At 42.7% G+C, this 15800-nt stretch overlaps 1 protein-coding gene across 4 annotated transcripts in view; it reads left to right on the top strand.

Annotated features, from left to right (window-relative positions):
• SPHK2 (sphingosine kinase 2) overlaps window positions 1-11323 on the top strand; it is a 51617-nt gene extending 40294 nt beyond the window's left edge. For all 4 annotated transcript variants that reach the window (XM_056543404.1, XM_056543405.1, XM_056543407.1 and 1 more), the window contains one exon: window positions 8797-11323. In XM_056543404.1, the coding sequence (XP_056399379.1) occupies window positions 8797-9796 (1000 nt within the window). In that variant the 3' untranslated portion in view covers window positions 9797-11323. The remainder of the gene's footprint in view (window positions 1-8796) is intronic.
• Window positions 11324-15800: the final 4477 nt, after the last annotated feature.

The raw sequence follows: 15800 nt of genomic DNA, 5'->3' as shown, positions 1-15800 counted from the left end.
CTGTCCGCAATGCATACACTATACACAGCCTCACCTGTCTGCAATGCATACACTATACACAGACTCACCTGTCCGCAATGCATACACTATACACAGCCTCACCTGTCTGCAATGCATACACTATACACAGCCTCACCTGTCCGCAATGCATACGCTGTACACAGCCTCACCTGTCCGCAATGCATACACTATACACAGCCTCACCTGTCCGCAATGCATACACTATACACAGCCTCACCTGTCCGCAATGCATACACTATACACAGCCTCACCTGTCCGCAATGCATACACTATACACAGCCTCACCTGTCCGCAATGCATACGCTATACACTGCCTCACCTGTCCGCAATGCATATGCTATACACTGCCTCACCTGTCCGCAATGCATACGCTATACACTGCCTCACCTGTCCCCAATGCATACGCTATACACTGCCTCACCTGTCCGCAATGCATACGCTATACACTGCCTCACGTGTCCGCAATGCATACGCTATACACTGCCTCACCTGTCCGCAATGCATACGCTATACACTGCCTCACCTGTCCGCAATGCATACACTAAACACTGCCTCACCTGTCCGCAATGCATACACTACTAACTAATAAGTTACCCTTAGGCAACCCCAAAAAAACCTGATTTCCCAATTATCAGACTTATATTAAAAGTGCAATCTTTATTTAATGTTTCTGCACATTATGCTTGTTTAAAATTCACATTCGCCATAATGTCCCAATTGTGAAAGTCAATGTTCAATGTATGTGACTATTAGACAATATAAGGTGCCTGCAGAAACACCCACATGTCTTTGATACTAGGGTGATGGCGTTATAATATAATCTAAACAGCCCCCCTCAACATGTTTCACTACCGAAGTAGCGTTGTCAATAGGCAAATGGGCACTAGTTAAGAAAAGCCGTGCTGGGGGTTCTTATTACCTCCCCTCATGAGGTCACAGGAAATAGAACAGAAGGAATAGTCCAATACGCTTCACGTACTTTATGATTGACAGGTGGATAGGCCCATAGGGGCCATGATCCCATTGCACCTATCCAACCTTTAGATTCATCAGACCAATGATTAGAAGTTTTCCTGACTGACAGCTCGTTCAGTCAATTGAATACATCCAGGCTCAATGAATAACAACTAGTCACCAATGAGCCTTGACAGCAAGAGTGACGTTGTGTGCGTAGTTCTGATGCGCACACTGATAGAGCCGGCTCCGATCGCTGGGAGATGTGCGCAAGCGCCGTCCTCTGACGGCCGCTCGCGTACTTCCGGCTGCGCTCAAAGATATGCGCCGGGACTTAGTCTCAATTAGAGGTGCGCGGACAAGATTCACAAAAACTTATAAATTGGAGTACTATGCACCTGAACTTCATCTAAACTAGCAGGCAGGATAGGAGTCTTTGCAATGTAGCTGCACAAACACAGAAAAGAATAGGTAGGTATGGTAGAAGCTAACGTTTCACAATAAACCCTTATTTAGAGTAAAACTGGGTCCTTTCTCATTTATTTGATTGTGCATATACAGAAAAGGCACCAATTTTTTCGCATGGGTTATGGATGGTGCATTAGTATGTATATAATAAATGATTCTATAAATAGATTGGATGGATGCATGACATAATTATATGAAGAGGATAGATCTTCCTCTCTCTGATGAAATTACCAATTTGATTATGAATAGTGACTAGTATATATGTAGTAAATAAAATCATATTGTGTAAATAATTATATAAAAAGATTAAGTGAATATTATAACATAATTATATGAAGAGGATGATTCTTCCTCTCACTGCTATAATGTGAATAGTTAAGTTGTATTAATATAAATATAGGATTTAGAAAAGTGATGGGTGAGAAAGAAGAAAAGCAAAGAAAGGAGAAGGAAAAAGAGAAAAAAAAAATTTGATTGGGAAATCAGTTTTTTTTGGGGTTGCCTAAGGCTAGGTTTCCACTTGGTGTTTTTTTTTTGTACACCTAAAAAAAAGCCAGCAAAAACGCCAGAAAAACTGCCACCGGTTTTTCCTGAGTTTTGGCAGTTTTTCTGGCGTTTTTTCTGCTATTTTTCCTGGTGTGTGTAAACAGCCAAATTTGTCCCTTGAGGCAGTTTTCTCACTGTCTTCTGGGTACCATTCTGTGGGTCGGATGCTGAGCGCCCGGTCCACAGAGTGTAAGGAGATGAGGAGTGATGTATAGCATCACTTCTCACCTCCCCCAGCCGTATAGTATACAGGGGGGCATAGTGTACCTGTGTATACTATACAGGAGCCGGGAATCCTGTCACCAGACTGACAGGACTCCCTGCTCCTATAACCCTTTGGGCAGTATAAAGTATATACAGCTATATATAGATGGCTGTATATAGTGTATACAGAACAGGAGGTCCACTTAACTCCCTTGTTTCTGTCCCCGCCGGATCCGTGTAGCTCCACCCCCTAGTGATGACGTCATCAGGGGCGACGCTACAGACGGGATCCAGTCTAGTAAGTCTGAAGCTCTGTTAACATTGTCCGTTTTGGATAATGTGAACAGACCCTTCTGCCAGTGTCTAGCCGGACAGGGAGACTCCAGCTGTTGCTAAACTACAACTCCAAGCATGCCCAGACAGCCAAAGGCTTTCTGGGCATGCTGGGAGTTGTAGTTTTGCACCAATTGGAGGCTCCCTGTTTAGGTAGACATTGAATTATGGGCGCTCTCTCGTGCGGAGAGTGCAAAAAATGTCCTAACCCATTTTTTTATATTTTAATTTTTTTTCTCCCTTCTCTTTTCAGATCCGTGTATGCAGAGGATTATGGCGGATTTGATGGATTATGACTGATGAACTGGATTTTTTAAATTTTAATAAAATGATTAGAGGGCTGTGGGGGGGGGAGGGGGTTAAAATAAAATAAAAATGTTTCCAATGTGTTGTGTTTTTTTATTTTTTATTCAATATTCAGGCTTAGTAATGGAGGCTGTCTAATAGACTGAATCCATTACTAAGCCGGGGCTTAGCGTTAGCCCCAAAAACAGCTAGCGCTAACCCCCAATTATTACCCCGGTACCCAACGCCACAGGGGTGCCGGGAAGGGCTGATACCAACAGGCCCGGAGCATCAAAAATGGCGCTCCTGGGCCTAGGCGGTAACAGGCTGGCGTTATTTAGACGGTGAAGGGCCATTAACAATGGTCCTCGCCCACCCTGGTAACGTCAGGCTGTTGCTGCTTTGTTGGTATCTGGCTGATACTAAAAATAGGGGGAACCATATGCGTTTTTGTTTTTTTATTTATGAAAAAAAAAACGCATCAGCCAGATACCAACAAAGTAGCAACAGCCTGACGTTACCAGGGTGGGCGAGAACCATTGTTACTGGCCCTTCCCAGCCTAAATAATGCCAGCCTGGGCCTGGTGGTACCGGCTCTTCCCGGCACCCCTGTGGCAGTGGGTACCGGGGTTATAATTGGTGGTTAGCGCTAGCTGTTTTTGGGGCTAACGCTAAGCCCCAGCTTAGTAATGGATTCAGTCTATTAGACAGCCTTCATTACTAAGCTTGAAAGTTCAAAAAAAATAAAAAACACAACACATTGGAAAAATTATTTTATTTAAAAAACACTCCCCCACAGCCCTCGTTAACCATTTTATTAAAATAGAAAAAATCCAGTTAATCTGTCGTAATCCATTGAATCCGTCGTAATCCTCTGCATACACAGATCTGAAACGAGAAGAAAAAAAAAAATAGGTTAGGATATTTTTTGCGCTCTCCGCAGGGAAGAGCGCCCATAATGCAATGTCTTCCCAAACAGGGAGCCACCAATTGGTGCAAAACTACAACTGCCAGCACGCCCAGACAGCCTTTGGCTGTCGGGGCATGCTGGGAGTTGTACTTTAGCAACAGCTGGAGTCTCCCTGTCTGGGTAGACACTGGCAGAATGGTCTGTCCACATTATCCAAAACGGACAATGTTAACAGCTTCAGACTTACTAGCCTGGATCCCGTCTGTAGCTCCGCTCCTAATGACATCATCACTAGGGGCGGAGCTACACGGATCCGCGGGGACTGGACGGAGGTAAGGGGACTTCTCCATCTTCTGTATACACTATATACAGCTATCTATACATAGCTGTATATAGTGTATACCGCCCAAAGGGTTAACCTACACTGTCCAGCAGTGTAAGTTAACTCTTTCCTTGCCGGGCTGGCTTAGCGCACAGCTCAGCAAGGGGTTAAGTGAGCCAGCAATGTGTATACCGTATACACATTGCAGGCTCACTGTAAGTTCTTGCTGGGCATCAGTTGTTCACCTGGCTCTGTAGCCTTGAGAACAGCTGATCCAGACAGCTGGTCACTTCAGGAGGATCGCAGCGGGTGTCAGGAGGAGTGACCTCTGCTGTGATCTGTCCCTTACTGCAGGTACTACTACTCCCAACATTGAGCACACTCTGCTCCATGCTGGGAGCTGTAGTACCTGCATTAATAGACAGATCGCAGCAAGTGTAACTCCTGACACCCGCTGTGATCCTCCTGTATTATGTATAGATGCGGCTGCTCTTCTATGGTCCCCTGCATGGCCGTATATATACACATATTCATATATCCCAGAGAGTTGTGATTGGCTGGAACCATCTGACCAATCACAGCTCTCTGCGGGAAATATGAAAATGTGTATATATACGTCAGTGCAGGGGATCATAGAAGAGCGGCCGACTGCATCTGTACATTATACAGGAGGATCGCAACGGACCCCGGCGATCTTTCAATTAGTTCAGGTAACTACTACTCCTATCATGGAACAGTGTGTTCCATGCTGGGATTAGTAGTACTACCTAAAAAATTAAAAATAAATTAAAAGTAAAAAACACACACTACATTTTTAGGTCCCCACCCGCCCACATAAATTGATCCCTGTTTAAAAATTAATAAAAATTTAGTTATAAAAAAGATAATTTTCGTTAAATTCAATTTTTTCCATCACTACTGTATCTTTTTTATTATTATTGTTTAATGGTACCCTACTAAATTTTAATAAAAAAGTATCTCCATCACTTTTTTGGATTGCTAAAGTCCAAAAGAGAATAAAAACCACCTGAAAAAACGACCAAAGTAAAAACCCACATGGCGTTTTTCTTGGCGTTTTTTCACTCCCATAGACTTCTATGGGAGAAAAAAAACACTGATTTTACTGAAAAAACACCAAAGTCTCGACAAGAGGTCATTTATTAAAAATTGCCAAGGAGCCCAAAAATGCCAAAAGGATTTAAAAAAAAACGCCAAACTGAAAAACTCCAAGTGGATTTGGCATTTAGCAGTTTACTATTGACTTGCAGCTAACATCAGGCCGCAGCGTTTAAAAAAAATAAAAATAAAAATAAATTTTTATTGGTATTTTTGTAAAAAAAAAAATAACAACTGGAAACCTAACCTAAGGGTAACTTATTAGTTAGTGGTTAAAGTTTCCACCCTCCAATTATGTCTCCAATAGCTTTTTTTGAGTTTAATGTATATACTATACACAGCCTCACCTGTCCCCTTTGTGTATACACACAGCCTCACATGTCCTCTCTGCATATACTATACACAGCCTCACATGTCCTCACTGCATATACTATACACAGCCGCACCTGTTCTCCCAAATGCATACAATACACACAGTCTCACCTGTCCCCTATGCATACTCTATACACAGCTTCATGTGTCCTTAATGTATTTACAATACACAGGCTCACTTGTCCCCTATGTATATACTATACACAGCCTCACTTGTGCCCTATGTATATATACTATACACAGCCTCACTTGTGCCCTATGTATATATACTATACACAGCCTCACCTGTCCCCCTATGCATACTATATTAAGTGTACTTTCTGGCATTTAAACTGTTAAGTTGTGCTGGTGGTTAAATAAAAAAATAAAAAAACTTGGCTCAACTTTTTTTTGCTGGATCCTAGATTTGAAACTAACTTGAGTATATACAGGATGTATATGACCTTTGAATTTATGAATTATTTAGAACTGTATATTGCTTTGCTAATAGTTCCTCTAAGTAGTTATATTACCAGTGTAGTAGGCTCCCACTGTATAACAGTGGTATTTGTGGTGCCCCACTAGTATTTGTGATGCACTCAGGGTATTTAAAGGAGCATTTCAGCATCCTAATGCTTTTCTATATACCATATATACTCGAGTATAAGCCGACCCGAATATAAGCCGAGGCCCCTAATTTCACTCCAAAATCCCTGGAAAAGTTATTGACTCTAGTATAAGCCATGGGTGGGAAATACATAATCCCCCCCCCCCTGTCATCATCCAGACCCCCGTCATTAACACCCTCATCATCATCCCCCCTTCATCATCACCGCCTGTCATCATCCCACCTTCATCATCACCGCCTGTCATCATCCCCCCCCTTCATCATCACCGCCTGTCATCATCCCCCCTTCATCATCACCGCCTGTCATCATCCCCCTCCCTTCATCATCACCGCCTGTCATCATCCCCCTCCCTTCATCATCACCGCCTGTCATCATCCCCCCCTTCATCATCATCACCACCTGTCATCATCCCCTTGTCATCGTCCCACACCCCCCTTCATCATCCCCTTGTCATCATCCCACATCCCCTTATCATCCCCTCCCCCCTTCATCATTCCACACCCCCCCTTCATCATCCCCTTGTCATCATTCCACACCCCCCCTTCATCATCCCCTTGTCATCATCCCACACCCCCCCTTCATCATCCCCATGTCATCATCCCACACCCCCCCTTCATCATCCCCTTGTCATCAGCCCCCCCCCTCATCATCACCACTTGTCAATGTCTGATACAGTGGTCTTCAACCTGTGGACCTCCAGAGGTTTCAAAACTACAACTCCCAGCAAGCCCGGGCAGCCATCAGCTGTCCGGGCTTGCTGGGAGTTGTAGTTTTGAAACCTCTGGAGGTCCGCAGGTTGAAGATCACTGCGGCCTTCAACATCATCCAGCCACCCCCCCTCTCACCCCCTTTAGTTCTGTACTCACCTCCGCTCGGCGGGACGTTAGGGTGCGCTGGTCCGGTGCTGCAGGACTATCCGGTGGGGAGGTTGTCCGGTGGGATAGTGGTTCTGGGCTGCCATCTTCACCGGGGGGCATCTTCTCCGCACTTTGGGCCCGGAATAGAGGCGTTGCCTTGACGACGACGCAGAGGGACGTTGGTAATGAACGTCCCTCTGTGTCGTCGTCAACGCAACGTGACTATTCCGGAGGCCCCCCGGTGAAGATGGCAGCCCGGAACCACTATCCCACCGGACGACCTCCCCACCGGACAGTCCTGCAGCACCGGACCAGCGCACCCTAACGTCCCGCCGAGCGGAGGTGAGTACAGAACTAAAGGTTTCAAAACTACAACTCCCAGCAAGCCCGGACAGCCGATGGCTGCCCGGGATTGCTGGGGGTTATAGTTTTTAAACCTCTGGAGGTCCGCAGGTTGGAGACCACTGAGGGCGGAGAGTTCACTCGAGTATAAGCCGAGGGGGGTGTTTTCAGCACGAAAAATCGTGCTGAAAAACTCTGCTTATACTCGAGTATATACGGTATTGCGGGAGACACGTTTAAAATCACTGGCTGCTTAGTATCTTGCCTCAGTTAGTGATTGAAAAGCAGGGTGAAGGGGTGACAAAAAAGGGACTGGAATGTGCAGGAAAGAGGATAGGTGAGTAACACTTTTTACATTTTTTTTTAATTTTTTTAACCCTTTAGGTGAAAATGGTGAGTCCTTAAGGACACAGCCAATTTTATTTTAGCGTTTTTTCCTCATTCACAGACTCATATGAGGGCTTGTTTTTTGCGTGACCAGTTGTACTTTGTAATGACATCCCTCATTTTACCCTAAAATGTATGATAAACCCCCCAAAATCTTTTTTGTGTAAGGAAATTTAAATGAAAATCATAATTTAACAAGTTTTTTTTGGTGGGGGGGGTCGTTTGCACGCTGTACACTTTACCGTAAAAATTACATGTTTTCTTTATTCTCTGGGTCAATACGATTAAAATGAAACACCTGGCGACATACGTTTCTATTGTACTGCTTTTAAAAAAAATCTCAACCTTTTTTTTTTTTTTCAAAATCAGTATGTTTAAAATTGTCCTATATTGACCATCTCTAACGCTCTGTGTGAGGACTATTTTTGTTTTGGTTCCACGTTTGCGTATGTGCGACTTTTTATACATTTTTTTTGCAGTTTGATGTGACAAAAAAAGCGAACATTTCTTTTTTTTTTTTTTCTACGTTTACGCTGTTCGCCGTAGGGGATCATTAACATTATATTTTTATAGTTCCGACATTTATGCACGCAACAATACCTAATATGTTTGTTTTTTTAACGCTTTTTTGTATTAATATGGGGAAAAGGGGCGGGTGATCAGGTCAGCCATAATAAGTGCCCCACTGCCGCAGATGCTGTGATCTGTATTGATCACGGCACCTGAGGGGTTAATGACAGACATCAGTGCGATCGCTGATGTCCGCCATGTCTGCGGCTGCTGACAGCCACCAGGACCCGCCGGGAATGAAGCCAGCGCAGCTCCTGCGTTCATATCACAGCCATGCTGTAAGTGATGCTATGCAGCGCCATACATTTGGGGCACATGTCCTTTAAGGGGTTAACTTTCACAATACCCCTAGCATAATATACAAAATGTTATGACACTGGAATAGCCCTTTAGTATACTCCACTCTTTGTATCTCTACTTACCATTTAAACATTTTAATTTGTTTTATTTTTGTATGGAATGTAAAGTTAATATTCATTATACTTATTTTATTTCTCACAGGTTTGACCAGGCTATGGGAACAGAGTTGCTGCTTAATTGTATCTTGCTGCTGTGCCGTGGTACTGTAATGCCTATGGACCTTGTGTCTGTTACGACCTGCTCAGGAGCTCGCTTTTTCTCATTTTTGAGTGTTGCCTGGGGCTTTATTTCTGATGTGGACATAGAAAGTGAAAAGTATAGACACATGGGATCGGCCCGTTTCACTGTAGGTACCATGGTTAGGGTGGCCTCACTTCGCACTTACAGAGGCCGTCTCTCTTATCTCCCAGTATTGGATGCCCACCGTCCCATATGCAGAAGTATCACCTTATCTCCTAATGGGAACCTTTCTCCACTGAAGAGGTCTCAGCTGCACAGAACCATCTCAGACATAGGTCTCTGTGAGGAGCGCAATGTTATGTATAAACGAAGCTCTGCTACATTTGACACGGGTGAGCTGCCAAGCTTTGAGACCTCACCTTCTCCAGGTTCGCCAACTGCAATGCACACTTCCAGATTTACATTTGAGCCTGTTTCTGACAACCAAATGCAGCCAGATCTTTTATTGCCAAATGGTAGAGAGTCCCCTAAACATAACCATGTGAATGGACCAGATGACGATCTCTTGCCACCCTTAAATCAACCTGTACCCATGTCCTGGGTCACTATAGAAGAGGATTTTGTTCTGGTATTGGGCATATATCAGACTCACCTTGGGGCTGACTTGTTTACGGCACCATTTTCTGCCTTTGACGATGGTTTAATACACTTATTTTTTGTTAAAGCGGGAATCTCTCGGACGGCCCTTGTACGGCTATTTTTGGCTATGGAAAAGGGAACACACATCGGGATTGAGTGTCCATACTTTGTACATGTCCCCGTTCGAGCATTTCGTCTAGAGCCACTCACACAAAAGGGGATTCTGACTGTGGATGGCGAGCGGGTAGAATATGGCCCAATTCAGGCACAAATACACCGTGGACTTACAAATGTGATTACTGGATCTACAAGTTCAACCTGACAGACTTTGTATGACTGCTATCTAAGGTTTTGACTACTTTCCACATGGTTTTGTGCAATGCAGTTTCCTCCAGCTTTGCTTCTTATTGATTTTCAAATACAAATGCGAGTACAGGGCTAGAACTTAGCGTCTTTTTCTTAGTGGCATGTGCCTACGTCAATTCCTGGTGCTAGTCACCAGCAGGAGCATGTCTTCAAGTATGTTTCTTAAGTGTCTATTTTCTATTGTAAATCTGCTAGAAAAACCCTTCAGGCAAGCTATATTTTTAAACTGCACTTACCTAGATCTGCTTGCTGGAAGAATCATTCCATTTGTAATTTTCCATTTTTATATGAGCTTCCTAAGCATTGATGGAATGTTCAGCTCATGCATGGTCTAAATGAGTCTACTTTGGCCTAATGACAGGAAAGAAGAGTGTGTCCATTATGGAAGTGATTTATGGTTCTAGGTCTTTGATTTGCTTTTCTGAGCCTTTTAAAATGTATTTAATAGCAATAGTGTTTAGTTTGGACTGAGGTGGTTAGGATGTTTGATAACAATAAGGGCTTGCACGCCTAGATCGCCCTAACCACCAGTCACACTCATCACCTCCTAAATGAATGTGATCATCAGCAATAACCTGCAAGTGAAGCACAGAACTGCAAACTATTGTATTTAAAATTTCTAGGCAATGAGAGAAAACCAACACTAAACGTACATGAGTATGCAATCTCTATTCTGGAAACCTTTTATCTTGACTCTTCTAACAAGATGAGGAAACTTTTTGCTGCTATATTGCTTCAATGTCATACCTACTGACATGATCATTGATTTCCATTAAAAAAATATATATTTTTAGACTAAATGCTTAAGTTTAATGTGATCTCCAGCCCAGTTTCTGCTGAGATTTTCCCCACATTAGGGGGTTGCAGGCCACTGCAACCGCTACTGAATGCTGAGGATTTAACTTTTAAGGATAATTTTCTTTTAAGGAGATTACAGTAAGCTTTGGTTAAGGATCCAAACCTGTATTGAGACTGCTCTCTTGCCTCTATGTAGGCTTTTTTTCCTGGCCTTAATATCTTTTATGCCTTAGTCAATAGTAGCCATGAGCCTTGTATTGTATTCTATTTAAAATAAAAAGTAGGAAAGCTGTTGTTCCTATTAGGATATGTTCACACATACGCAGATTTGATGCACAGGATTTTCTGCTGAAGATTTCAATGTAAACTAAATGACTGAGCACAGCTTCTAATCTACAGTTACAAATCCTGTGCATCAATATGTGTGAACCTACCCTTAGAGGATCTGTGTCAGTCCACTAAAAGTTTTTTTTTAATCACTTTGTGGCCTTGAGCACCTGATTTCAACAGGGTTTTTACTTTCTTGTTACATTTCACGGTTACAAATATATAGGGGGTTTACTATTTTGTTGTCTATGTATACTTTTAAAGGAGTACTCTAGTGCAGAGTATTCCTGCCCGGGCTGCAAAATAAATGAAAATGAACCATCATTCACCTCCCTTGGTTCCCATGGAGCGCCACTACAGCTGATCGGTCCACCGGTCCATCTTCTTCATACTTCCGTGTACGAAGCGTCACATGGCCCTCAGCCTATCCCCGGCCGAGGCTGAATATCGTGGCGGCCGGCGATAGGCTGAGCGCCATGTGACGCTTCGTTACACTCGGAAGTATGAAGGAGATGGACCGGAGGACCGATCAGCTGTAGTGGCCCACCGCGGGAACCCAGGGAGGTGAGTGATGGGTTATTTTCATTTATTTTGCAGCCCGGGCAGGACGGAGCAGGAATACTCTGCACTAGAGTACTCCTTTAACTGAATAGTCAGGCAGGAACTTTATTACAAAATGTGGTGTGAATTCTAGGCTACGGCTGTGATTAATGTCCATTCAGCCTCCTATTCACACCCTCTTTTTGCTATAAAGTTCCCGCCAATCTAACTAGAAGTGAAGATAGCCAACTCAACAGTAATATATCGATGTCTTGGGAACAGTAGGATATGACCAGGAAGTAAAAACACTATTGGAGTCAGGGCTACCCGAGGGTACAATATGATAATATATATATATATATATTATATAATTTTTTTTTTTTTCCAGCTTAATCTGCGATCAGTACAGGTGTTTGTCATGAAGAATGAATTAATGTATGTGGGTAGTTCCTTGTGATTTCTACAAGATTTCTGTATGGAGACAACTCGACTGTCCCTTAGCGTCTACATTTTGTTTCCCTAAGCAATATCCACCAGTGATAACATCAGTCAACACTACTTTTATAGACACTTGTAGTAGTGCATTTTTAAGGTAACTTTTGGTGCTGATTTCAAATATGGCAACAGTTTTATTAGATTGGCTCTATTTTTTAGGATAATGGATGCTCACTTTTTAGGATAATGGATGCTCCATTTTTGGTCGGACATAACTTATTTCTTGTGGGTTTTCAGGACAGTCGCATTGTAGGAAAAGTTTCAAGACAGATGGAAAAGACGGCGGCTGGAGCCTTATTACTTAGATATTCTATTGGGATATCAATCTCCCTTTGTTCCTTAGTATAATCACAAAGATTATTTAGAAATGTATATGAGTATGGATAAAGTTTAACCTTATACTCTCATTACTTCTAAATTTAGTATGTTTCCAAGCAATTTTTTCACCAGTTCTTCATAATTTTACTCTAAAAGCTAACTGCACCATGCAGAAGCTTCAGTATCGCTTATATTTTTATGAAACTCCAATAGGTGAATTTGAGGATTCTTGCTCTTAGTTTTTCATTACTGAGTCCTGTGGCTACAGGTCATTTTGAGGTAATATTATTACTCAAGTGGTATCTTGTATCTCAAAATCTAGAGCCAATTCATCTGCACTATTGCCATTTTTGGATTCACCATTCTGAAATGATCCTATATGTATTACTAAAATGCAATGTAGTTTCTATTACTATTGCAGACATTGTGTTATATAGCAGGAGGAGTTGACATATTGCGACTGTATATAGTATTGTGGGCAAGATTTCAGGATAACTTGCCATTTGTTTATGTAGGCCTCTGATCATTCAGGGCTAAGTGGGTGATCCTACTCATTAGGCCCCGTTCACATTGCTGTCGGACACCGCTATTCTGAGTTCCATCCGCAATCTGGCCAGAAGTAAGGTCGTTTAGCAGAGAAAAAAAGCGGAGTAGGACCGCCCACATGACTTCTTTACAATTGGGTGAGAAAAACTTGATACATCTCCCTGTTTAGATAGATGTGGGCAGCCCGAAGGAAAAAATCCATTCAGGAAAGGTGTCCGGCACTCAGTATAAAAAAGTATAAAATTCAAGCTTTATTTAATCTATAACAATAATTTATGTCCAAGCGGACTACAATACTTTAAAACACGGACACGTTTTGTTTCTTTTTTGCCCAGAATGAGCAAAGGTTTACATGGATGACATAAAAACATAAAATGTGTCGGCAGATAAGAACCAATCGGCCCATCTAGTCTGCCCAATATCCTGAATACTATGAAAAGTCCCTGGCCCTATGTCATATGAAGGATAGCCTTATACCTATCTCTATCTTATATGAAGGATAGCCTTATGCCTATCCCATGCATGTTTAAACTCATTTAGTGTATTTGCAGCTACCACTGCAATTATATGCATCCACTACTCCTAATATTACTGCATAAACCTTTGCCCCTCTATTTATTAATTTTTTTTCAATCACTCCTCCTTTACTGTGTTGTTTCACCATATCCCCTCTAATCTTTCTTCCAAGCTATTCATGTTAAGGTCCTCTTTAACCTTTCCTGATAAGTTTTTTTTATTTTTTTTTTTATTTTTTATCCTGCAATCCATGTACTAACTAATTTAGTAGCATTTCTCTAAAACTCTGAACTATCCAAAGTATATATATTCTTCTGGAGATACGGCCTTCAGTATTGTGTGCAATATTCCAAGTAAGGCCTCACCTGTGCTCTGTACAGAGGTATGAGCACTTCCCACTTTCTACTTCCAATACCTCTTCCTATACACCCAAGCATTCTACTAGTATTTCCTGCTGCTCTATTACATTGTTTGCCTACCTTTTTAAGTCTTCTGAAATAATTGACAAGTTATCCTGGAAATACACTGCTCAAAAAAATAAAGGGAACACTAAGATAACACATCCTAGATCTGAATGAGTTAACTAATCGTATTAAATACTTTTGTTTTTACATAGTTGAATGTGCTGACAACACAATCACACTAAAATGATCAATGGAAATCAAATTTATCAACCCATGGAGGTCTGGATATGGAGTCACATTCAAAATCAAAGTGGAAAACCACACTACAGGCTGATCCAACTATATAATGTCCTTAAAACAAGTCAAAATTAGGCTCAGTAGTGTGTGTGGCCTCCATGTTCTTGTATGACCTCCCTACAATGCCTGGACATGCTAATGATGAGATGGCAGATGGTCTCCTGAGGGATGTCCTCAGAGACTTGGACTTAAGCATCCGCTAACTCCTGGACAGTCTGTGGTGGATGGAGCGAGACATGATGTGCTCAATCAGATTCAGGTCTGGGGAATGGTTGGGCCAGTCAATAGTATCAATGCTTTCCTCTTGCAGGAACTGCTGACACACTTCAGCCACATGAGGTCTAGCATTGTCTTGCATTAGGAGGAACCCAGGGCCAACCGCACTAGCATATGGTCTCTCAAGGGGTCTGAGGATCTCATCTCGGTACCTAATGGCAGTCAGGCTACCTCTGGCAAGCGCATGTAGGACTGTGCGGCCCCCGAAAGAAGGCAGCAGGCAGCAGATCGTTCTTCACGGCGTCTCCAGGCTCTGTCACGTTTGAGCTCAGTGTGAACCTGCTTTCATCTGTGAAGAGCACAGGGCACCAGTGGCGAATTTGCCAATCTTGGTGTTCTCTGGCAAATGCCAAACGTCCTGCTCGGTGTTGGGCTGTAAGCACAACCCCCCACCTGTGGACGTCGGGCCATCATACCACCCTCATGGAGTCTGTCTGTTTCTGACTGTTTGAGTGGACACACGCATATTTGTGGCCTGCTGGAGGTCATTTTGCAGGGCTCTGGCAGTGCTCCACCTTGCACAAAGGTGGAGATAGCGGTCCTGCTGCTGGGTTGTTGCCCTCCTATGGCTTCCTCAACATTTCCAGATGTACTGCCCTGTCTCTGGGTAGCGCCTCCATGATCTGGACACTACACTGACAGACACAGCAAACTTTCTTGCCAAAGCTCTCATTGATGTGCCATACTGGATGAGCTGCACTACGTGAGCCACTTGTGTGGGTTGTAGACTCTGTCTCATGCTACTAGTAGAGTGAAAGCACCGCTAGCATTCAAAAGTGACCAAAACATCAGCCAGGAAGCATAGGAATTGAGAAGTGGTCTGTGGTCACCACCTGCAGAACTACTCCTTTATTGGGGGTGTCTTGTTAATTGCCTACAATTTGCACCTGTTGTCTGTACCATTTGCACAACAGCATGTGAAATTGATTGTCCTCTCAGGAAGCCACACTGACAGTGTGATTTCACAGAAGTGTGATTGACTTGGAGTTACATTGTGTTGTTTAAGTGTTCCCTTTATATTTTTTTGAGCAGTGTATATATTAATCTGCTTGGCTCCTCCTGCTCTAGAATATATGTCTGCATTTGTAAGCTGTATTTTCAATGTGACAATGTTTCTTTAAATGACATAAGTTTATGGGACCATTACACTAGTTACAATGGCAGCAGCCTCCAATATAATGTGTCTCACCAATGTGTTTTATTTGTTGTCTGTCTTTTCTTTCCTTCCTGCCTCTGCAGCAGCTTGAATCTCTATTTTAATGAATAGTTTTTATAAACTACTTTTTGCACTATGAAGTTTAGAACAATGCTCTTTTTAGTTCTGCCTGCTGCGGTCCTCCCCCCAATATATAAACCTACATTAGACTTCTCATTCACACATCAACTTTTTTTTCACCTACATACTCAACATGTGTCTTTCCAACATGTGTCTGCTCATAGGAA

This window comes from Hyla sarda, chromosome 10, assembly GCF_029499605.1.
Source record: "Hyla sarda isolate aHylSar1 chromosome 10, aHylSar1.hap1, whole genome shotgun sequence".
Classification (NCBI taxonomy): domain Eukaryota; kingdom Metazoa; phylum Chordata; class Amphibia; order Anura; family Hylidae; genus Hyla; species Hyla sarda.
This window is presented reverse-complemented; position numbering and strand designations above follow the sequence as displayed.